The sequence below is a fragment of the Labeo rohita genome, chromosome 12 (genome assembly GCF_022985175.1).
Source record: "Labeo rohita strain BAU-BD-2019 chromosome 12, IGBB_LRoh.1.0, whole genome shotgun sequence".
In the NCBI taxonomy this organism is placed as follows: Eukaryota; Metazoa; Chordata; class Actinopteri; order Cypriniformes; family Cyprinidae; genus Labeo; species Labeo rohita.
In genome coordinates, this window is record NC_066880.1 from 10,229,311 (window position 1) to 10,255,363 (window position 26,053).

The 26,053-nt window shown below is 33.2% G+C and overlaps 3 protein-coding genes across 6 annotated transcripts in view; 2 read left to right on the forward strand and 1 right to left on the reverse strand.

Annotated features, from left to right (window-relative positions):
• stxbp4 (syntaxin binding protein 4) overlaps positions 1 to 3,768 on the reverse strand; it is a 42,128-nt gene extending 38,360 nt beyond the window's left edge. For 2 of the 4 annotated variants that reach the window (XM_051123613.1, XM_051123609.1), the window contains exon 1: positions 1,404 to 1,612. In XM_051123613.1, the coding sequence (XP_050979570.1) occupies positions 1,404 to 1,462 (59 nt within the window). In that variant the 5' untranslated portion in view covers positions 1,463 to 1,612. Of the gene's footprint in view, positions 1 to 979; positions 1,042 to 1,403; positions 1,613 to 1,649; positions 1,799 to 3,705 lie in introns of those variants that run through there. The other 2 variants (XM_051123610.1, XM_051123612.1) reach the window with 2 other exon arrangements.
• Positions 3,769 to 3,798: 30 nt separating this feature from the next.
• On the forward strand, positions 3,799 to 8,267 carry LOC127173743 (cytochrome c oxidase assembly protein COX11, mitochondrial). Its single transcript, XM_051123685.1, has 5 exons — positions 3,799 to 3,893; positions 4,888 to 5,247; positions 5,326 to 5,481; positions 5,926 to 6,051; positions 7,188 to 8,267. The coding sequence occupies exons 2-5, from the start codon at positions 4,936 to 4,938 to the stop codon at positions 7,368 to 7,370; spliced, it is 777 nt and encodes a 258-aa protein (XP_050979642.1). The 5' UTR covers positions 3,799 to 3,893; positions 4,888 to 4,935; the 3' UTR covers positions 7,371 to 8,267.
• Positions 8,268 to 8,871: 604 nt separating this feature from the next.
• Positions 8,872 to 25,134, forward strand: rab40b (RAB40B, member RAS oncogene family). The gene is made up of 6 exons (XM_051124670.1): positions 8,872 to 9,434; positions 19,111 to 19,171; positions 19,847 to 19,907; positions 21,521 to 21,598; positions 22,039 to 22,261; positions 24,078 to 25,134. Exons 1-6 carry the CDS (start codon positions 9,269 to 9,271, stop codon positions 24,347 to 24,349), a joined length of 861 nt encoding a protein of 286 aa, XP_050980627.1. The 5' UTR covers positions 8,872 to 9,268; the 3' UTR covers positions 24,350 to 25,134.
• The last annotated feature ends 919 nt before the right edge of the window (positions 25,135 to 26,053 follow it).

Below are 26,053 nucleotides of genomic sequence, written 5' to 3' on the forward strand. Positions count from 1 at the left end.
AGCACTTTTAAAAAGGCGATTGTTGTTTAGTATAGCAACGCTGAGTTTGTTTGAGGTCAATCTGACCCGTGCAAAAACACAGAAAGATAAAAAGATTTTAAAAGATTTTTTAAGAAAATAACTTGTACTTGTACACTGCATGTAATATTTATGTGAAATGCATTGCATTTATTCAAACCTAAAATATGTACTGTTTTATGAAAGACATGTGTTATCAAGTTCACATTTTGTTTATAAACAGATCAGGAAAAGTATGTTTTTAAACTATTAAAAATTCAGTTAATATTTAGTTTTTTTGTTTTGCATAGACTATATAATATACTAAATTATGCTGTGAAAAAATGCTAAAAATATATTCTCTATCAGTGTCATAAATGTTATTTTCAGCACTCTTTTCTTAAAAAAAACTGTACTAAATTCAGAAAAAAGCCAAGTTAAGTGGCGACAAGCATATGCATTAGCTAAAACCTCAACAGTGTTTGCTGAAACAGATGACGGTTCAACTCCAGGACTTTTTTAATCTCAGACCAAAGTGGTGTTTTTGTATTGTCGAGTTCATGTGGCGGTCAGCACGAACTGAACAGGATGACAAGGACAACCGCTTGCGCTCCTTACTAGTCATGTATTTAACCTGATTCCCATCTCTGCAATTAGTGTTCTTTGTTATCTCCTCTGCTGCACTGTAAACAATGCACTTTAATCTCCGTCACATTAAGAGCAACAATGAGAATTAGAATTACGTTTAGTGTAATGACATGATCTGTCCTTTACTGCAGAAGAGACACGTTTATTTCCATCAAATCCATATCAATAGGACTTTGTCCTACAAAATGCATATATCATAAAGCATCACGGAAAATAAAAGTATTGTGTTTAACGAGTCACCCTGAACAAAGAGAGCTCAGATGTAGTGCACGAGATTGTGTTACAAAAGATCCAGCATTAAACTGATCACTTAATTCTACCTAATCTGTCTTACCTTGCTCAAGCCATGTAAGGATATGCAGTCAAGTGACTATAGCGAAACTACGCAGGCAACCCCCCTAGGGTGTATCCTGTCTGTCTTGCTCTATCTTTCCACTTCCTGCTGGTTATTCACCAAGACAATGATAACGAACTCTAAATAATTTTAAAATGATCAGTTCTTATGTACAGTCTGCTACTCTCTGCTCAAATTAATACTAGTCATCTGCATTTTTAGAGCGTCGCAAATGATTAAACAGAATATGAGGATATGCTGAAATGGCAATTGTAACATCCATGCTCAAGCAGAAACATAAAGGCAATGACACAAGCGCAGCAAATGAGGCTATGAAAGACATCAAATAAGCTTTATAAGCATTAGTATTTGCTTAATCTAAAGTCACTCAGCCAGATAACAAGCAGATAATGGCATTTCCTACCAGTAGAGGAGTGATAGCCCGTCAAAGTGTTCTGCCTCCACTTGTGGAAGCAGTGCCATTGCAGGTCCACAAGCAACTGATGGTGTATCGTAAAGTCTACGTTATCACCAGGTTGGGGGGATCGGCGGTTCAAATCAGGTCAGTCTCGATGACCGAGAGACAGCAATCTACCCAGACAGTAACAGACACACTCCTACCTATCCACTAATCTCTCCTGATACCCCGCAGTCACATGGTTCGCCTCACCTCTCTCTGCGCTGTCACAGCTGATGATGATTCTGCCTCTCCGGAGGCAGGAAAGCTCCAAACTTGACACCGGGATGTGATGTGGAACGAGGGGATGGGAGTCTGACTGCATGATTTCTGACGCAGGGACAGTTAATCTACAGCCCAGCCTATTTGAAATTGAAATGAAAATGAGAACTATAAATTAGCATTGTCCACACACATGCAGCTACAGTGTATACATATAAAAATAATAAATAAATCTAATAGAATTCCATAAAAATTATCTAAAATGTGAATGAAGAACAAAAAATGTATTGTTTTACCTACTGCAAATTCCCTTTGTAATATAAGGTTACTGAGGACAGTTTTACATACTCAATGAAAAAAAACATCAAACATGACACATAGCCTATAAATAAACCAAAATTTTAATATATTGTAATCTTTTAACCCTTAAAGACCCTTAATCCTAAACGGTCCTTGAATGCCACCATAGGCAAAGTGAGGTTAAACACTGTCATTCAGCTAGTTACCAGAAGGAGGCGCCTTTAGAGCCTGCTGGCATTTAAGAAGTGCAGTAATGAAGGCAGACTGACTATGATTTCTTATGATTACTGCTAAAGCATAAATGCAAAAATTTTGGGTTTTTGCCGTTTTTCCCCTGTAAATATTTAGATGAAAGATTTGAAATTTTACCTCAAACATCTTTACCTTTGTCAATATAATGTATAACTTCTATAAATCAGATACAATCAAATTTAAAAGTTCACAAAGGCCAGTGTTAAATGGTCAATATCTTTTCTGTTAGTACATAGCAGTGTTAGTCAATATAATACACAATATTTCCAATTATTAGCACATCCTAGCACAGGCTGTATTTTTTACCTCAGAATACATATTGTATGCAAACACATAATTGTAGAAAGCAAAATATTTAAAGTACACTACCAGTCAAAAGTTTTCAAACAGTAAGATTGTTAATGTTTTTAGTCTCTTTTGCTAACAAAGCCTGCATTTATTTGATCCAAAGTACAGCAAAAAGTCACATTTTTAAATATTTTTTACTATTTAAAATAACTGTTTTCAATTTGAATATATTTTAAAATGTAATTTATTCATGTGATTTCAAAGCTGAATTTTCAGCATCATTACTCCAGTCACATGATCTGTCAGAAATCATTCTAAAATTCTGATGAAAATGTATTATTATTATTTTTTTATGTTGAAAACAGCTGAGTAGAATTTCTTTGATGAATAGTCAGTTCAGAAGAACAGCATTTATCTGAAATATAAACCTTTCATAACCTTATAAACATCTTTATACATCTTTAACATCATATTTGATCACTTTAAAGCATCCTTGCTAAATAAAAGTATTAATTTCTATCATTTCTTTCGCAAAATAAATTATACTGACTTCAAGCTTTTGAATGGAAATACAGTGTATAATGTTATGAAAGCTTTTCATTTCAGATAAATGCTGATCTTTCAGCTCTCTTTCATCTAAGAACTGTTTTAAATATTGCTAATAATAATAATAATAATAAATGTTTCTTGAAAATCAATTCAGCATACAAATTACCAGGAATAAATTACATTTTAAAATAGATTCAAATAGAAATGTTACTTTAAATAGTAAAATATTTCACAATATTATTGTTTTTGCTGTATTTTGGATCAGATAAATGCTTTAAAAAACATTAAAAATCTTACTGTTCAAAAACGTTTGACTGGTAGTGTTAGTATGTAATTTTTCAAGGTGGGATAATTACGCAAAGGCTACAGATAGCAAATAAATAATGACTCTATCGTTTTGTTTTTTTTGTTTTTTCTGGATGTGCTCATTATATGGTTAATAAAGACGTTTTTACCTACTTTACGTTAAACTTTTAAATATCCATGTTGTTAAAATGTCTTTTATGTTTTGAGGAGAGCTACCTGTTCAGACCGCAAACTGTTTGCTAAGAGATTAAGACGCTTAACTTTTACGACAATTAACTTAATTCAAGTGGACATTAAGAACAATTATTGAAATGCGTAATATATTTTATGTGACAATCATATTTTCACTTACTCGGCAACAAACAAGTAGTCCGCTGTCCCTCAAGATACGTCAGTTTCACCAGCAACATCCGGAACTATAGCAGTAGTGGTGTTTATCCGGGGAACTTGAATATGTTGCACCAATAGGTTAGTGTTGAACTTGAAGTTTTGTAACGTGTCGAAGGGTGTACGTGCAGATGCCTACATAATTTGAGTCAGGTACGGAATCGGCATCTTCTGTATGAAATGCTTATGGTTATTTAAAGTCATATTAAGTAGATAATTGATCATGGGGTCAATATATACATGCACGTAAATGTATAGCGGGTTTAACAGAATGGATGAGCACGTTAGCACGCTCCATTCTGCATTTGTTACAGTAAGTTGTACTGTAACAGGACTTGCTATTATGTGTGATTAGTTGGCGGTTGGTTTAGGTTGTCTTATAATTCAAGAAAAGTATTTTATTGTTTAGATTGACTGTACAGTTTTATGCTTGTCAAGTAATGTAGTAGCAAGCTGTAAGTTATTTCACATTTTGTTCATGTAAATCGGTTTCGCCCGCATTTATTTGATCAAAAATACAGTACAAATTATATTTTGAAATATTTTTAAAATTTAAAATGTATATATTTTTTTACATTTAAAATAAAATATCTTTTGTATTTTATAATATATTTTATATATAAATGTAATATATTCCTGTGATGACAAAGCCAAACGAGTATGCTGATTTGTTGCTTAAAGTAATTTTTTTTTTTTTTTTTTTTTTTTAATATTACCACCACTGAAAAGTTGTGGTGCTTGTTTTTTTATTTTTTATTTTTACTTACTTTTCTTTTTTTCTTTCTTTGGAAAACTAGATATATTTTTTTTCAGGATACTTTAATTAAAAAGTTAATAAAGCAGCATTTTTAAACAATTTAATACATTCTTGCCTCTTGCTGAATTTAGGTATTAATTAAAGATTACTGAATTGAAGTAATTAAAAAACAATGACTTGATGATTCCAAATTTTTGAATGGTAAATGATCAGAAGCCTTGATTTAATCTGTCTCATAATTTTTATAAATTAAAACCTTTTGTACAGTCTAAGTACTAGGCCTTCTTTTTTTTAGTTATGGACTGATTATACAGTCTGTAAGTGTGTAATATAATTCATCACTCTCTTTATTTTTTTTTTTTACCATATCTGTCCTGTTTTGTGTTTTAGGTGAATCACACCTGTCTTAAGGGACATTTCACTAGTAACTCTAGTATTATGCTATTACCGTTCCTTCTCCGTGGGTGCACTGCAAAGCACTACGTACAGCAAGTGCTTTCTGGCACTCGGCTATGCATTAATTGTTGCAACATCAAAGGACTAGCCACATCTGGTGGCCAGCTCTTCCTCAGGAGGACCCCACAGCGATTCCTCAACCAGTCACGAGGAGCTAAAACTCACAAAAGGAAACATCAGGAAGATGACTGGAAGAAAAGGAACAAGACTGTCCTCACATACATCGCAGCCGCAGGAGTGGGAATGATCGGCCTGTCATATGCTGCTGTTCCACTCTACAGACTGTACTGTCAAGTCAGTATTCACTGATAATCTAAATAAAATCTGTTGCAATTGTAGAATTACAATAACATGTTCCTTTTCTTTCTTCAGGCAACAGGGCTGGGTGGCACAGCTGTAGCAGGACATAATGCAGATCAAGTGGAGACAATGAAGCCAGTCAGAGAGCGTATTATTAAAGTGACCTTCAATGCAGACACTCACGCCAGCATACAATGGAACTTCCGACCGCAGCAGTCAGAGATTTACGTAAGATAATTTTTCTTTGTGATTTAAGTTTGTAAAATAAGATACTTAAAGGGTTAGTTCACCCAAAAATCACCCACATGTTGTTACAAACCCATAAAGCCTTCGTTCAACTTCAGAACACAAATTAAGATATTTTTGATGAAATCCGAGAGCTTTCTGACCCTGCATAGACTGACACGTTTAAGGCCTAGAAAGGTAGCAGGGATATTAATAAAATAATGTGACATCAGTGGTTTAACTTTAATTTTATGAAGCTATGATAATGCTTTTTGTGCACAAGGAAACTTTTTCTGCTGACACTAAATATTTTCAAGCAGTGTAGTGTGATTTGGTATTTAAAAACACTGATTGTGTGATTTAAAGAATAGAATTTTCATATGGTATTCCATTTTTCATAAATGAAGACTATCCAAGTTGATTATTCTATGTTTGAACATGTTCCAGGTCGTACCAGGAGAAACTGCGCTGGCTTTTTATAAGGCACGGAATCCCACAGACAAACCAGTTATAGGCATTTCTACCTACAATGTTGTGCCTTTTGAGGCTGGACAATATTTTAATAAGATCCAGGTAAATGTGATGCATTTCAGTAAACCCATACTGACATTACTGTCATAATTTATGCTATCCATTTGTTGCATAGCTCACTAAAAAGCATGCTAAATTCAAATACATTTTGACATTTGAGGTCAAAAGTTTACATGCACCTTGCAGAATCTGCAAAATGTTGATTATTTGACCAAAATAAGAGGGGTCATACAAAATGCATGTTATTTTTTATTTAGTACTGACCTGAATATGATATTTCACATATAAGATGTTTACATATAGTCCACAAAAAATCAGAGTTGAATTAAAAAAAATTGAGCCTGTTCAAAAGTTTACATGCGCTTGATTAAATGCACTTTAATACTGTTGTTACTTAAATAATAAACAGCTGTGGGTTTTTTTTTTGTTTGTTTTTTTTGTTTAGTGATGATTGTTCATGAGTTCCTTGTTTGTCCTGAACAGTTAAACTGCCTGCTGTTCTTCAGAAAAATCCTTCAGGTCCCACAGATTCTTTGGTTTTTCAGCATTTTTGTGTATTTGAACCCTTTCCAACAGTGACTGTATGATTGTGAGATTCATGTTTTCTCACTGAAGACAAATGAGGGACTCATATGCAACTATTACAGAAGGTTCAAATGCTCACTGATGCTCCAGAAGAAAAAAATGATGCATTAAGAGCTGGGGGTGAAAACTTTTGAACAGAATGAAGACATATTTTTCTTATTTTGCTGAAAATTTCGAATTTCTCAGAAGACAAAATAAGTGAAATGTACCCTGACCCTGAAAGGGCTCAAATATACAAAAATAAAAACAACAACAACAAAAAAAAAACAGCTATGGATCATTTAGGTAACAACAGCATTAAGAATCAAGGGGATGTAAACTTTTGAATGGGGTCTTTTTTTTTTAATAAATTCAGCTATTATTTTCTCCTGTGGACTAAATGTAAACATCTTTTATGTGAAATATCTTGTTCAGATCAGTACTAAATAAAAAGTACCATGCATTTTGTATGATCCCGCTTATTTTGGTAAAATAATTAACATTCTGCAGATTTTGCAAGGTGTATATAAACTTTTGACCTAAAGTGTAGCTTGCTAAATTCACTAATTAGTGTGCTATAACACTGCTTCTTTTTTTTTTTTTTTCCCCATCAGTGTTTCTGTTTTGAGGAGCAGAGGTTAAACCCACATGAAGAAGTAGACATGCCTGTTTTCTTCTACATTGATCCAGAGTTTGATGATGACCCCAGGATGGCACGAGTTGATACTATTACACTCTCATATACCTTTTTTGAAGCCAAGGAGGGACAGCGGTTACCCCTGCCTGGGTATAGCTAATTATTAATTATTCAGAGAATTTTAATCAGAATTATCTCCAGGAGAATGTGTTCAGTAGTCATTTTGGTAATGATTACTGTATATGTTGTCACGTTTCACTTTAATGTCTGTATAACTTGAATCAAAGAATTATAGAAAAAAATTGAACAGTAATGAAGGCTGATACTCTGTTTGTGAATTTTTTTAAAGACAATAAATTATAAGTTGCAGTTTTTTATACACCATAACATATAAATTACTTTGATATCAAACAACTGAGCTGTATGTGAAAAGTTTGTGAATTTGTGTGCTGCTTGTTTGGCTTACTTTAGAACACTAGAGGGCAGCATTTGTGCATGTTTATTATTATCTTTTGACATGAATCATGTTCTTAAAACAGCATTTACATTGAAAACAATAATGCATATATTGTACGATTTGCTGATTATTGTGGAATGATTAATTTATTTGGATATCATACACCTGTAGCAGATACATGCTTTATATAACACATACGCAAATGGTCTTAATGGTGCTTTAGAGAACAATATTGCGCAACAACACTATTTTCTTGAGTTTGGATTATACATAATCAAACAGATACAAGTCACAAACGAAGTGAGATGTTTATTAGATGTTTATAAACTATATTAGACTAGTCATTAATCACAGTGAATGAGATCCTAAAGATATGCAGTTGTGTTAATATTAATGAAGAGGGATTCTGTGTACATTATGTTGTATAATTGCATAATAGAGGTTTAATCATAATCATGTTTCTTAGAGATGTAAACAATAATGATGTGAAAATCCAAGATGCTAGAAGAAACAATGCAAAAATGCATTTTTCACAGTTGATGAAAGGCTTCAGAGAGGATATATCTCTAGGAAACAAACAAAAATGCATTTTCATGTAATTTCTAACTATAATGTAAAATTTATATAATGTAATTATGCTAGGGAATGTTTTAATTAAAATTATAATAGTGTTTGAGTCTGACTGGACTGGGTTTGTAAAAGTTGAAAACCCAATAGATGGTAAATAGATGGTAAACAGATGGTAAAAAAAATATTATATCTTCTTTTTTGTCAAGCTAAGATACCGTTTTAAAGTACTGCTGCGATTTTAAAATAAAAAACAGAAACTACAATAACCTGTTTAGAAACTACAATAATCATATTACGTCATTTAAACACTACGTCATTTAAACACTACGTCATTCTTCGTGCCCCGGAAAACAACAAACCCGAGCACGCGCTTGAAGCGCGCTGGAGAGCTGACGCTGAATCAGTTGAGGCACCGTCCGCGCGGCAAAACCTAAATGGATGAACGAACAGGCTCTGATCTGGTGTCAGCGTTTATGGGATCAAAACAGCAGATTGGCCACACCCTCTCCAACACAAAATGGGCGTGTACTGGGTTTGATGGACGCGCCAAATGTCAAATGAGAGAGCAGAGCTGCCCTAGCAACTCCACACAGGAACCAATCAAGGAAAATCTAAGGATGAACTCACATTTTTCTGTTTAGGGAGGCTGATAGAAGAGAGGGATCGTGGCAGAGAGCTCAATGGACCAGGTTTGCTCGAAATGTAAAGATGATAAACATTAAGAGTGTTTTATAAAGCTTAACATTTGTTTTTATAAGTAAAAACAGCCAATTTTAAGAAGTTGCTTCGCTTATGTTACTATACTGTAAACGTATGAGGGTCTTTATTTATCTACTAATGTGACGCAACAGCATCAGTGGATACACAACAGGATCTTTGAACAATAGGACAGCTTTAGTGTTGTACTGGACATCAGGTTTTAAACACACAAAAGACTAGTTGTTGTAAAAACAGCTATATTGTTCAGTTGCACTGGTGGTCTGAGATATTCAACACAAGTCCATCAAAGGACAGTTACATGATGTACCAGAATGGGTCATCGGGCTGATGTGAAGATGAACCACAGGAGCAGCCCAGCAAAAGCTTATGATTTCCTTCTGAAATTCCTGCTGGTTGGAGACAGTGATGTTGGGAAAGGGGAAATACTGGCTAGTCTACAGGATGGGTCCAGTGAGTCACCCTATGGATACAATATGGGTAAGTTTTGATCTTTGTGTACAAATGAGACTAAAGTTAGTAAGTCGGTGCATTTCTGGATGAATCTATTATCATGGATTGTAGATTATTTAACATTTGTATCATACACATAAATAGCAGGTTACTTACAGTAATAATAAAAAGTCAGAATACAACTAGCAAGCATCATGTGTACATCTACATCACTTATTGTGAACTGTTTCAGAAATGTTTCCAGTCTAGATAATGCAAACATTAAAAAAAATCTTTATACATATCTGTTTTACATTTATTGTACATCTTTTATTTATTATAACAGTAAATATACCACATATAATAAACACCAAGATCACATCGTCATCAAACCCATTTATCCATCTCTTATTTACAGCTCAGTAGTTGTTGTAGTTATTAGTTACTCCCTGTTTTGGAAAAAGTAACTCTTCCCAGGGGACAAAATCAACTCTAGTGAACCCCCCTTTGGGCTTTCACAGCTAAACAACATATTTTTCATGTGTCTTGTCTAAAAGATCAACAACATTTTTTATGTGACACAAAAACAAGTTGGCTCGTATCACATAAGTAACAAATCACAACATCTTTACATGTACATAATGACTTACGTATCACTTATTAGCTCGGTAGCTCTTGATGTGACAGAACTCTTAATTCTTAATACTTTACATATTTTCTCCAGAATGGCGTGTTATTGTTTTCATGCATGCTTAAACAGGAAGAACAATACTGTACACGTGCTGTTTTTCATTGTCACAGCATTTGGGCAAAGTCCAAGGTTGATAAATGTTTTGAGTCTCATCGTAACAGCTTAGATTACACCGAAGCGATTTAGCAAGTAAATTGACGGTCAACCTGTTCTTTTAGGGTTAGAGGCTGACTGAGATCTGGGTGGCTTGCACAGTTGTGTACTCATTTATCCAAGCAGCTGAGGAAGGAATGCCAGCCACTTTTAGATGAGGGGCAAGAGGTTAGAGGAACAAAATCATCTTAAGACCAAGAGCCTTTAAATAGTATTTGAACTGCTTGGAGAGGCATATTACTACAGTATATGTGACTTTGGACCACAAAACCAGTCTTAAGTAGCATGAGTATATTTTTAGCAATAGCCAACAATACATTGTATGGGTCAAAATTATTGATTTTTCTTTTAGGCTAAAATCATTAGAATATTAAGTAAAGATCATGTTCCATGAAGATAATTTGTAAATTTTCTACTGTAAATATATCAAAACGTAATTTTTGATTAGTAATATGCATTGTCAACTTTAAAGGCAATTTTCTCAATATTTTGCACCATCAGATTCCAGATTTTCAAAAAGTTTCTCGACCAAATATTGTCCTATCCTAACAAAACTGACCCTTATGACTGGTTTTGTGGTCATAGGTCACATATTCTTAAAGAAATAGTTTATACAAAAAAAAATCCAAGATGTAGATGAGTTTGTTTCTTCATCTGAACAGATTAGCGAAATATAGCATTGCATCACTTGCTCACCAATAAACTAGTAAATGGGTGCCGTCAGAATAAGAGTTCAAACAGATGATAAAAACATCACGATAACCCACAGTACAACTTCAGTAAATCAATCAGTGTCTTGTGACGCAAAAATCTGTGTTGTTAATAAACAAATCCATCATTAAGATGTTTTTAACTTGAAACTGTTGCTTAAAATAATTTACTGTCCATAATATTTCTCTCTCTAGTGAAAAAGTTTAATCATGAATGCATGAATCAAGTCCATAGCTTTTGATGAGAGAACACACTGGATGGACTTTTTCACTGGAGGAAATGTTATTATTGATTATGGACTGTTAGTTTTGTCCAGAAGCAACTGTTTAAAGTGAAAATGCTTTAACGATAGATTTGTTTCTTACAAACATGCAGCTTTTTGCTTTAAAAGAGGTTTATTGATTGTCTGGAGTTACTGTGGAACTGTCATTCTGACGGCACCCATTCACTGCAGGGGGTGAGCAAGTAATGTAATGCTACTTTTCTCCAAACCTTTTGTGATGAAGAAACAATCTCATATACATCTTGGATGGCTTGAGGATGTGAAAACTGTTTAGCAAATCTTCATTTTTGAATGAACTATTCCTTTAAATTCAACGTGAATATCCATTCACAACCCACTTTAGTAGTACAACATGTTTTTAAACAAGACGTAACTTTTTTGGATTGTAAAAAAGTGGGTTTTCCAAACCAGAAAGAATAGCCTAAGTGATGGAAAGTTTCAGAGTAAGAGAGTATTACTACATTTTGATTAATCACTACGACAGCAAAATTCTTTTTTAAGGTGCATTGGTCAGTAATTCACAATAAGATCATTGATGTGCATTAAAGTAAATAGGGTTATTTTTGTTTTCTTGTTGACTTTAAACTCTTTTCTAGTTGCTCTTGCTGCTCTTTTCTAGCGCAACAGTGATGAAAATTTAATACTCCACTGCAGGCTTGTGAAAGTGACTTCATACTACAGTCATTTACATACTCTCTAGAAAAAACATTGCCCCCGTAGGGCCAGTAAACAGCTCTGCCAGGATGCTAATACTTAGAAAACAGATTCTAAGACATTGGGTATGCAAGCAATTAATAGAGCAGTACTGAAGCTTTTTTGTTGTTTATGTTGCTTACTAGATTGAACATTTTCTACATGATATTTTACAACTTGTGTATTTATTTTGTATTGTAACCTTGGGAGCAACTCACAGAATTCCTTATAAGTGCATACTGTATGTACACGGTCGATAAACTCGATTATGATTAGACAGGGAGAGCTCTTGCCTAACAACCTTGCCAGCAGAAGTCTCTGTTGGAATTTCTGTTTATAGAGATTATTACTACTGGCCAAAGCTCTTACGTAACTGTGCTCTTCGACTGCTGAGTGAAACACGGCTGAGGGGAATGAGGATGCGGCCAGGCTTTGCTGGCGATAAAGAAGTGGAACATTCTGATGTTTATCTAAACACTTGCATGAACCTCTCAAGCCTCTTGTTTGTTTGAACGATGAAAAGGGTGCCTTGACTGTTGATTTTAAAGGAACAGTGACAGTTGAAGCCTTGCAGCTGTTGTTCACCAAGAGAGAAGTCAGTTCTGTGCCACTGAAACATTTATCCCTCTGTCTTATAAATAACGTACAGGCTGATGTGTTGCTCAATGTGTTTTAGGTTATGTAACACCGGTGCAGCTTAATCAGGGTAGACTGCATATTAAATTTTGCACAAATTAAATATGGCTGTGAGTGGTACAAGTACAGTCTGTTCTGTGTTGTACTGTCTTAGATCACATCTAAGATGCTACAACACACATCAAATATTTTTTGTTTATGTTGTATTATCTTATACTGGACGTATTGCAGTGTAGGTGTAGCATCACGCAAATACAAATATTTACTGATAGTTATGAGTTTTTAGTATTTTTTTTTATTGTATCATTCAATATTTTTCATTTAGTATTTTTTTTCATTTAGATCATCTGTGCTAATATTTAAAAACACTAATAATTTTATAACACTGTTAAATACACTCTAAAAATGCTGGGTTAAAAACAACTTAGCGCTGGGTCAAATATGGACAAACCCAGCAATTGGATTTAATGTTTAATCCAACTTTCTAGGTAGTTTTCATTTAATGGTAACACTTTACACTAAGGTGTCATTTGTTAACATTAGGTAGTGTATTAACTTAACATGAATGAACAATGAACAATACATTCATTGCTGTATTTATTAATCTTTGTTAATAAAAATACAGTTGTTCTTTGTTAGTTGACAGTGCATTAACTAATGTTACCAAATACAAATAGTGATTTTAATAATGCATCAGACAGGAGACAGGAAGTGAAGTGGGAGAAGGGGGTGGGGGTTGTATTGGGAAAGGTCCTCGAGCTGGGATTCGAACTCGGGAATGTCTGTGGTGCAACGGCACTGTATGTCAGTGTACTTGCCCACTTGGCTATCGGCACTGGCATTCTTAGTTCTTGTTAACTAATGTAGTTAAATAATATTAACTAATGAAACTAATTGTAAAGTGTTACCTATTTAACTCAACTGTTGCTTAAATATTGCAATATTTCTTGTTTAAAATGAATCCAAAATAGGTTGAAAATTAACATTTATTAAACAGTTTAATAAATGAACATTTATTCATTAGTTTATTAAATAATACATTTTTTTAAATTGCTTATTAATAAATGTTCATCTTCTGATTATTGCTGACGCCTCTAGTAATTATATGTCTGATTTTTATTTTACAACCTATTTTGTGTTCATTTTAAACAAGCCATATAGTCATTTTTAAACAATAGTTGGGTTAAATAAAACTACCCAGAAGGTTAGGTTAAACATTTAACCCAAACGCTGTGTCAAAACAACCCAGTCGCTGCGTTTGTCCATATTTGACCCAGCGCTGGGTTGTATTTAACCCCCCAATTTTTTTTTTTTTTTTTGGAGTGTTTAATATTGAGAATCTAAAATGAAATCTTAAAAGGAATATTTATTTTTCATACTGTGTATTATCAAGTCATTATGCCTAAATTCACCTATAACATTTAAAGTGGATGTTTTTAGTTCAGTATTTTATTTTTAAAGGGATAGTCCTTCCAAATAGTCCATGCAAGTTAAGAAATAGTTTTGGTCCCCAATGACTTCCATTGTATGGACAAAAAATACATCGGAAGTCAATGGGAACCAAAAAGGTTTGGTTATCATCATTCTTCAGAATATCTACCTTTGTGTCCAAAAGAAGTAGGAACTGCATACAGGTTTGGAATGACCTTAGGATGAATGAATGTTGACAGAATTTTCACTTTTGGAAGGACTATCCCTTTAATTTCTTAATTTGTATAGAATTTCAATATCAGACACTTTTGGCACTAATATGACTCAAATTTGTTAAGTCAACTTAAAATAATTTGTTACCCCACTGTCTTAAACTTTCTGTCTTAAAGTTCAGTCAACTCAAAAAAAAGTTTAGCCAACTTGAAATGTTAAGTTGTACTAAGTGACAACTTAGATATTTGAGTTGAGATTTAACTTAAAATTTTAAGGCAGCTGGGTAACAAACCCAGCTTTTAATTTTAACAAACCATATTTTTAATTTAGTCAAGTCAAATATCTAAGTTGCCACTTAGTACAGCTTAACATTTCAAGTTGACTGAACTTAAAAGTTTAAGGTAGTTTAACAAATTTTGAGGGTTTTTTTTTTTTCTTTTTTTTTTTTTTTTTTTTGCAGTGAATCTTACATAGGTCTATATGATACACGCACACACAAATATATATATATATATATATATATATATTATATATTTGTTTATTTATTTTTTAATAAGGGAGAAATTACTGAGTGCACCTTTAACTATGTTAACTATATTAGGTCTATGTGAGTTTAATTATGCTGCTTTTAAATTCTGGCTGATCTGTTTGATGTTTTTTAAGGTCAACCACAACGTCTCCACAGGCCACAAAGCAGCTTGCAATATTTTTTGCTTTGAGTATAATTTCGTAACTTGAAGCTGCACGGGGATGGATCAGTAAGTGTTAGCATAACTGTTTCTCCCTCAGCTCTAGATTTTGAACACCATTATCCACGGAGGCTTCATCCTCATCCACTTACTCCCGTTGATCCGGCGTATGTGTCATCCCGTCAGAAAAAGGTCTATGGCTCTCTGCTGGTTGCTGTGAGGGAGGTGAGGAGAGGTGCAGAGCAGGGTAATTGCGCAGGGAGACAGAAAGAGTTAGTGTGAAAAAATCTGTCAGGATGAATCAGAGCTTGCCCACACAAACAGGAAGACTGCATCCTACAGGCAGACATTTTTATAAAGGGAAAAAAAAATACTAGAGAGCTGGTGTTATACAATATTTGTCTAAAAGGAATGCATCATATTGAATTAAATAATTCACAATAAGCCTTTTATTTAAAAGCTTGATAAAAGATTTATTTAGTGGCAGAAAATATGATGTAAGCGCTGGTCATGTTTATTTGATAAAAGATATTTTTGTACTGTAGCGGAAGTCAAAGTCATTTGATTAATTTAAGCATTTATTGTTCAACCAAACAATGTGGCACAGTAAATTGATCAAAAGTGAAAGAATATGGAGGACTAAACCTGCAGAAATTAAAAATAAACAAACAAACAAACACACAAACAAATGTAATAAAAAATACAGTTTAAATTAAATTTAAAAAATACAAATGTATTTCTTTATTTATTTTCCTGTTATTTATTTCTTTATTTATTTTTAATTTCTGCAGGTTTGGTACTCCATAGCGATAAAGAATTTTACATTATTACAAAAAAATAAATTAATTAATTAAATGCTGTTTTTTATTTTTTATTTTACAATAATAATAACCAATACAACTGTTTTCGACATTGATTATAATGTTAATGTAATGTTTCTTGAACGTGTAAATCAACATATTAAAATAATTTCAGTAATAATTACTTATCAATTTTTTGTTTGGTTTCTTAGGATAGACAATATTTGGCTGAGATATAACTATTTGAAAATCTGGAATCTGAATATTGAGAAAATTGCCTGTAAAGCTGTCAAAATTAAGTTCTTAGCAATGCATAGTACTAATATAAAATTAAGTTTTGTGTGAAATATCTCCATGGAACATGATTTTTTCTTAATATTAAATTTGGAAATTTAGAAAAATTAATAATTTTGACCCATACAATGTATTTTTGGCTATTGCTACAAATATACCCGTGCTACTTAAGACTGGTTTTGTGGTCCAGGGTCACAAATTACAATTTTAAAATAATATTTTGCAATATTACAGTTTTTACTCTATATTTGATCAAATAAATGCAGCCTTGGTGAGCATAAAAGAGACATTTTTTGAAAATCTTACCACCCCTAAAGTTTTGATGGTCTTATAAAACCCATTGAACATATATTATTTAAAGCATAATAATAATATAACACATAAATAAATACATTTGTCATTTATTATGATTTATATATGTAGTCTCTAAGACCCAAACAGAACTAACATAGTTTTTCAAGGAGGGCTTGATACCTGATACAGAACATTAAACCTCACCATTAGTGCATACCTTTGGACAAGCTGTAATTCACTAAGTGACCTCACAGTTCACCGGGTGACTTGGGAATGTGATTGTTTCATTTGGTTCCATTCTTTAGTGACAACGATGGTGCTTTCAAATCCTCTTTCTGTCACTTTGGAATCTCCCAGTTGTTCCATGTGTATTTTTACAGTATTGGGTTTCATTCTCATCGCAGTGGAATGTGTGATGGGCTCTGAAATTCCCTAGGATAGAGAGTGTTCAGAATGCCAGTGTGTATGTGTGTGGAACCCGGAACCCCCACGGAGGTGACACTAAAGCTTTCCAATCTCAGCCCATGCAGGCATCCTCCTCAAGTGTCATGTTCATAACAGCAGACGTCACTTAATCATAGTTGCTGTCACCCGTAAGCTTGATCAAAAGAGGGACATTGTAAATAAAATATTGGCTAAGAGTAAAGGAATGTGGTCTTTATTTGAACATAATATGCAAACACTCTCTGGAACATTCTTTGACATTTCTCAGCACTTGTTTTTCCCATTCGCAGTTATTAGATTATTAGTGGTGTTTGCGAAGACATTACTATTGCTCATACTAGGAATTTGAACAAACCACCAACTATAAGTATTAAGCTATGTTGTGTAACCTATCCTGCACTGTTTGTTTTTGACCTGAATGATACAATGAATCCTCAATCCTCAAACTGCATGTCTTTTTTAAAGGGATAGTTCACAAAAAGTGACAATTCTGTCATTAATTACTCACCTTCATGTTGTTACAAACCTGTAAGAACTTTGTTCATGTTCCAAACACAAATTAAGATATTTTTAATGAAATCCAAGAGTTTTCAGATGCTGCATAGACAGCAATGCAACTACCATGTTTAAGAGCCTGAAAGGTAGTAAGGACATGCTAATGTTATGAAGCTACGAGAATACTTTTTGTGTGCAAAGAAACAAAAATAATGACTTTATGCAACAATTTCTTCTCTGCCGTATCAGTCTTCGCTGCATGTTCAGGAGAGTACCACGACGCAAGGTCCTTACTACCTTTCTGAAACGTTTGAACGTTTGCAGTGTCAGAAAGCTCTTGGATTTCATCAAAAGCATCTTAATTTGTTTTCTGAAAATTAATGAAGGTCTTAAAGGTTTGGAATAACATGAGGGTGAGTAATTATTGACAGAATTTTACCTTTAAAAATTAAGGAGCACAGTCAACATTTTAGGAGCACCTTCTAATCAATAATCAAAAAATCTGATTAAAAAATTAGCCTTTTCATTACGAGGTGATATTTGACTCCTTAAAGTAATTTACAGGGGAATTTTGTTTTTACCTTTGTAATGGCATTTATTTAACTTTATTAAAAGTATGTCAAAATTTTTAACATAAATATTAAATGATTTAAATAACTGAAAAGATACTTTAAATTTCAATTTTATTTCTGAATCATTCATTCATTCATTTGATTCATTCGAATGGCTGATTCATTCAGGAATAAAGCAAGTGACTTTATGAATGTAAAATTGAATCATTGACTCTCTAGATACATTTAAAAATGCACGTTTATTCATAAACGAAACACAGCTGTGTTTGAATGGAGATGGGCAGCAGCTCAGTTGTGTTTCAAACTATTTTTGATGACAAAATAGAGCAAAATTAGGCAACCGTGTTATAGTCAGACAATGTAAATCACTTAATACTACCTTCTTGTTTATCTGACTGTTGTATTAAATCAATATCTCATTTACAAACTCTTAAAAATCATTAAAAGCTGTCACTCATCTTAATTCATCACGATCACACAAAGCTCCATTATAATCATCGGAGCTCTCTAAACTGCACAGTGAATCTCTTATTTACACTCTCTCTACACTTTGTTTATGAAAGGATTTGTGAGATATGTCTGTGATTCATTACTCAACGTTGCAAAAACACAACTTTTAAAGTTCACTTCATCGCAAACACATTACATTTTGCCACTGGTGCTTTGCCCCTTTTTGGCAACTGAACATACACTACCATTAAAAAAAAAAAAGGTTTTTTTTTTTTTTTTTTTAAATCTTTTTGAAGGAGTCTCTTATGCCCACCATAGCTGTATTTATTTATTAATACAGTAAAAAGAGTAATATTGTGAAATATTACTACAATTTAAAATACCTGTTCTATATGTTAATATATTTTAAAATGTATTCCTGTGATGCAAAGCTGAATTTTCAGCATCATTACTCCAGTCTTCAAAAATTATTCTGATTTGGTGCTCAGGTAACATTTCTGACAGTTGTATTTTTTGAAAACACTTATACATAATATTATTATGATGATTCTTTGAGGAACAAGTTGAAAAGAACAGCATTAATTTTATTATATACATAAATGTCGTCTGAATAACTTCTGATCAGTTGAATGGATCCTTGATTATTACATTTCTTACTGAAACTTAAGTCTTATTGACCCAAACCTTTAGACTCTTTTTTTTTTTTTTTAATATGCTTTGTTGTTGTTTTTTTTGTTTTTTTTTGGACCAATGGCACACAGGAAACCTGTATGAAAACAATCATTAGTTTTGCAATTAGACTTGGTGACCCTAGTGCTGTGGAAATGAGATACTGTACTTCACCTGTAAGTAATTTATTTCTTCCTCACTCGTAGGAATCGACTACAAGACAACTACCATACTGCTTGATGGACGCAGAGTCAAGCTCCAGCTTTGGTGAGTAGCTTCACATCACAGCTTTTTTTCTTGTAAACTGAAAACCCATGACTGCAGCACCTGACAGATCCTAGAAATACATGTTGAACTTTAAAGTTTCAACTTGATTTCCTCCTGTTATCTTCTTGAAGCATGAAGAGAGATTAAAGATCACCCCCTCCATTCCATAATGCCTGTGTATGCTCAATAAGTTCCCGTTGGTTTCCAAAATATGAAGTGAACATGCCAAATGTCTGGCTATGTTAATTACAGCGCTCCTCAACAAACTCTTCCAATGAAAAATTCAGCCAAGTCAGTCCCACTAGCCATGCCTTAGAACTTGTTTATAAATTCTGGCACTTTTTAAGAGAACTGGGCTTTTTGCAAGAATCTGGAATCAATTATTGATAATCTGGCCTTGACAGACGAAGCATTTTAGAGCAGAGTGTTTGTGATACTCTAGTCCTATCCGATGCAACATGACTGGCACATCTTGGTGCTGCGCTCAGCCCTAGATGGTGAATGATTCATTTCACTGCTCCTACTCAAAGTCTGCTGCCCTGGCACCAACCACAGAGAGCTCCTCATGTCACCAGGCAGAGGGAAAGACAATAGCTACAGACGTATTGAAGAACAGAAGTAAGATGAATGTGTTCTTTGTCATGTGGACCCTCTGTGTTCTGTTGTTTTTTGCAGGGACACCTCAGGACAAGGCCGATTCTGCACCATATTCCGCTCATATTCCAGAGGAGCACAGGTAAAACGGCAATAAATTATAAAAACACTTGGGAAAAATACAATGGGTAGCTGTTTATTATATTAATAAGTATTAGAATTATTTATTTTAATTAATTTAAATAAAATGTATTTACACTGCAGTTCAAAAGTGAGATTTTTCAGTGTTTTTTAAAGAAATATTTTCTGCTCATCTACGTTTATTTGATTAAAAATACAGAAAAAACTGTAATATTGTGAAATATTATTGCAATTTAAAATAGTGCTTTTCTGTTTTAATATACTTAAAAATAGAATTTATTTCTGTGATGCAATGCTTAATTTTCAGCATCATTACTCCAGTCTTCAGTGTCACATGATCCTTCAGAAATCATTCTAAAATGCTGATTTATTGTCAACGTTGATCCTTTTTTAGAATTTTTTGATGAAAAAAGTGTTAAAAAGAACAGCATTTGTTTAAAATAGAAATCTTTTGTAACAATATACACTACTGTTTAAAGTTTGGGGTCAGTACATTTTTCTTTCTTTCATTCTTTGAAAGTAATTAATACTCCTATTCAGCAAGGATGTGTTAAATTGATAAAAAGTAATAGTAAAGAATTATATTGTTAGAAAATAGTTCTATTTTTTTTTAATTTTTATTCTTCAGAGAATCCTAAAAAAGTATCACAGGTTCCAAAAAATAATAAGCAGCACAACTGTTTTCAACATTGATAATAAATTGGCATATTAAAATGATTTCTGAAGCATCATGTGACACTGAAGACTGGAGTAATGGCTGATGAAAATTCAGCTTTGCATTACAGAAATAAATTATATTTTAAAGTATATTAAAATAGAAAACTATTATTTTGAATTGCAATAATATTACATTTTTTCAGTATTTTTAATCAAATAAATGGAATTTTGATGAGCATAAAAGACTTTTAAATGGCAGTGTATGTAGGTTTTTTCATAAATATAAATATAGTACATGCAAAATATTTTAAAGGATTTATTAGTCAGTCATTGATGAGTTTGTGAATAGCTGTCTTAGATGTAAATAATTTAAATTAAATTTAATTTTTTTAATTATTTATTTATAATTATAAGTTAAAAAAATAAAATGGTTTAAATTAAACTGAATCTTTTTAATTAGAATTGATATTATTTTTTTAGAATTGTTATTGTATTTTGTTATTATTTTCATTAGGCACCTTTTGTGTGGTTGTATGCAAGTCCATTGTATATAATGGACTGACAGACTTTTGGAAATGGGCTTTTAAATATTTCTGAAAGCCCAGTGTACCCAGACAGTTGTTAAACACCCCACCCAATGATCAGCAGTTCCTGTTGAAAGTGTGTTATGCTATAAATCTGACTGGACTGATATTGTTGATATGACGTTTCCTTGCTCTGGCAAACACAGATATCCTAATAACAAAAAACTCTTGGAGCAAAGCCACAGTCTTTATTGACATTACATCGTAAACATCTCTGCCAGCTATTTTAGTCACATACTGTATGAGATGGTAAATAATAGCCTACCACTTCCAGTACCACACTGACTTGACTGAATGTTAATGACAGCTTATGGTCTCATTATTCTTTCATTCTGAATTGAAAGTGCATTTAAGTTTGTTTTGTTTCTCACAGGGTGTTATCCTTGTATATGACATTACAAACCGGTGGTCATTCGATGGCATTGACAGATGGATTAAAGAGATCGATGAGGTAAAATCAGATCAAAACTACTGTAGTTACTGTACAGTATTCAGCATGTTAAATGTACAATTCAGTATGATTATGGGTAAAAACAGACATGAGGTTATACTAGTTGCTTCAAAATGGCATTGAATAAAGCATTAGCTGATCATCTTGAGAAGTGCTAAAATAGATGTGTATCTCTGTGTTTCAGGAAATGGGCTTGTTATGCAATTCAGTAGCAACAGTTATGATTATAATCATTGCAATCATACACGATAGTAACAGAGGCTCTGTAACTAATCTGTGAAGATAGCAGGGGGCTAATGATGCGCAATGCATTTTCTTTCAAAACTGCTTTATTATTAAAGCGATTGTCTTGACGTAATAGCATACAACAAATCAGCAAAGCAGTTATGTCCTGAAGAGTGCTTTTATAGCTATTATAATGATTTTTCTAATATACCCAGCATGCACCGGGTGTTCCCAAGATCCTGGTGGGAAACAGGCTTCACCTGGCCTATAAGCGTCAGGTGACCACCGAGCACGCCCAGGCTTTTGCAGAGCGACTGGGCGTCACATTCTTCGAGGTCAGCCCTCTCTGTAACTTCAACATTACTGAGTCTTTCACTGAGCTGGCCCGAATTGTGCTTATGAGGCATGGTATGGAACGACTTTGGAGACCCAATAAAGGTAACAAACCTCAGTTGTCTGGCTTCATATAAAGAAATGAAATAAATCATTTATTTATAATAGGGCTATGTGTTTTACATTGAATGATATGGACTTCATCTAACCCAGTAGTTTATTTTTGTAGTTGTTTGATATTTTACAAAAAAAAATCACACAAAATAAAATATGGAAAGTGAAATATTTTGTAATTATCATATGTATTTGATTTTTTTTTTTTCTTATAAATAAACATTTTTAGGAAAGTTTCAGTGATTTTTACAAAACAGTGTTATTTTCATTTACAAGAAATATATTTAATTAGAATATTTTTATGTCTTCTGTATTGTTTTGGGGAGTCGATACAGGTGAATAGGTCAATGATTCTATGAAATACAGTGTATTCCTATGAAATTAATACATTTCCTATTAGTATTTTTGTTATTACAGTATCTTCTTATTTTACAAGGTACCTCAAAACATGTTGGTATCAAAAATTAAACACTGTTCAGTATAAGACTGGGAATACTATATTTAATATGTTTACACATGTTGTATAATCTGAATGTAAAAATTATTTAAACAAGCTATTCTATATTAAAATATATTATTATATTATATTATATTATATTATAGTACAGTATATTAGTATATATTATATACTAATATAATAATATACTATTATAATTTTGTGAATTTTATTTTATTTGTATATTTTATATAAATATTTTATTTTATTATTATTATACTGAAAATATCACTTACATTTACAGTTACATAAATTTGAATAATATAAAACAAATACAGAGAGAAAAGACAGCTCTACAGTCATTTATTTTATTTTATATAAATATTTTATATTTTTATTATTATTAGAAAATTTTAAAATCAAAATAGATTTTTTTTGTTTGAAAATAACAGCTGTTTGGGCTATTATTTCATTATATTATATTATATTATTATATTTTTAGTGCAAAACAGTATCATTCTGTAAAAATTTATTTTTTAGATTTTATATAAATATTTCATTTTATTATTAGACTAAAAATATCACTTACATTTACAGTTACATAAATGCAAATCATATAAAACAGTTACAGAGAGAAAGAACAGCTACATCTCTACAACCATGAGTAGTTCACAACAATACCATCGTTGTCTTGTTTCACTACGCTTCCATCAACATCTCCCTATGACTCATTATGTTGCTGAGGTTGGAAATGTTCTCTCCGGGAATTAAACAAGCTTCACCATAAATGCTTCTGACATGAAATGATGCATAGAATAACGCAGACCTTTTAGTGGAGTCTTTTCTGAGAATGACCACATAAGCAACAGCAATACAAGATTTTTTTCCCTCAGACCAATGCTGCAATTATGTATAGGCCAAAGGAACGCTTAAGAAACCTGAAGTATGCAAAGCTTTGAGACTCAATACAGCTCACAGCGGAGACACCCAGTGTTCAGATATCAATATAACGGCCAGCCGCCCACACAGCGCATTTCAGCTCTTAATAATCATAGCTTTGGTTCATGCTAGAAAAATGCTGTTAGGAGCAAGGTCAAGTGATACGAATACATTTACTTAGCTTAGATTAAGGCATTTAAATGTGTTTATTTTGACTGGAGATTATTTAAAGGCCAACGAATATGATAAAACAACTTGAGTTTCCATTAGATGACTTCATGCTTTAAAGACAAACATCGCTGACAGACTCTTGAAAGATTATAAACCGTAATATTTCATGAGAAGAAATAAAATCTTGCAGTTTTCTATTCCCAAGGTCTCTAATATTTTGCCTTTTAACCTAACCTAAACCTGTTGTTTTCTTTCGTTCAGTGTTGAGTCTGCAGGACCTGTGCTGTCGCTCTATCGTTTCCTGCACTCCAGTGCACCTTGTGGACAAACTTCCCCTTCCTGTTGCCTTAAAGAGCCATCTGAAGTCCTTCTCCATGGCCAACGGCCTGAACGCCAGGATGATGCATGGCCGTTCCTACTCGGTCATAGCCAGCAGCGCTAAAAAAAGGAACGGAACCAAAAAGTCCAAAATCATCTACCCGCCACTGAGCCCATCCCAGAACTGCGCACGGACGAGCTGCAAGATTTCATAGACGAATGCAGTTGCTGTACTTACAATACACACTCACAATGCAATTTAAACAAGGAGCTAGTGTTCAACACCACCACAGTCTTACAATAAACAAGAACAAGCTGACAGAACTGTGGCCTGTGAGGTCTTTGATATATTCAGTGTTTGACCAAACGTGTTCACCGTGTTGGTTTGTTTGAAACGCATCCTCCTGGCCATATCCGATTGCGATCGCTGGACAGATGTACAAGAGAGGATCTGTTTCTAAGTGTTGCCAAGCCTTTATAATGCTCTGCATTGTTTAAATATATGTACAAGTTCTTTCGTCTTGTAAAATGTATTGATGGTACTGCATTTTCCTGTGGAGGACTCTTTTTGCTACTGAACTTGGACCAAGCCAGCAGGAGAAACAAACAGCTTTCCTGTTTTGTGCTCACTTTCAAAACGGACCTTACTGATACGTAATACCAGCTTAATTTCCTTTAATACTTTTCTTCAGACACTTTTCAGGGGCTAAGAGAGTCGGGGGTCGAGACACGCAGCTCTTTGTATCGTGTATATAATTTGTTTTGTTTGATACTACATTGTTAGAATTCTTAATTATTGTGATACACTTGATCTGTGACCAATATTGTTATTAAACAATACGTTTGTATGGGAAACACACCAAAGACGTGGAAGATTAAAATGTGGCTTCATTTGTCACATTGAAAACAACGCTAATATTTCAGATTTACACTGCAAGCAAACAGAAATTTCTAACATGCTATCATATCAGGTTTTAAATAAAGATCAGTGAAAAATCAAGGTCATGTTGTCTTTTATGAACTATAAGTCCACTAGAGGGCAGTGTTTACTTGCAGCTGGTCTTGAAATTTAGAAATGGCTTAGTAGCCTACTGTAACTGTTAACTGTTATAATAAAAAAAAAAGTTATTATTACAAAATAAAGGAAGCACGGAGTTACTGAGGCTTTAAAGAAAACTTTAAACAATTTAAATAAGTAATGTCTGTGACAGTACTATCGATTAACACAAAATAATTTTGACCGGTCCTTCAGTAATATGAGGTAAAACTACCTGAAGGTTTAAAAGTACTTAAGAGTTTGTATTTATTCATTTAGTCTGTATTTAAATGTCAATTATTCCGTAGAAACCATATAAACCTGTCGTGTTTGAGCGATAGTTGTCTAAATATTAATTTTACCGTGGGACTATTGTTTTAGTACTTTTCCGATATCCTTCCGCGTTTTACACGAAAGTTGCCGACCGTTCAACGCCATTCCATGGTCAAAACAGGAGATAAATTGGATATAACTTTCCACAGACAAGGTTTGTAAGACATTATATGACACTTGTCTCATGGTATAGCATGTATAAGTGTTTGGTCTTGGTGGCAATACGTTTATTTCCCCTAAAATATCACCTGTCAAAACATTTCGATAGGGGCGGCGTATGGATAGGTGAATATTAGCCATAATAATAATAATAATAATAATAAAAATAAAGAAAATAGCCCCAGCACTTGCTACAGTCCAGTTTATCTTTAATTCCTGGGCCCAGTTGTAAAAAAAAAATAAAATAAAATAAAAAATAGCCCCACCACTTGCTACAGTCCAGTTTATCTTTAATTCCTGGCCCAGTTGTAAAAAAATAAATAAATAAATAAAATAAAAATAGTCCCACCACTTGCTACAGTCCAGTTTATCTTTAATTCCTGGGCCCAGT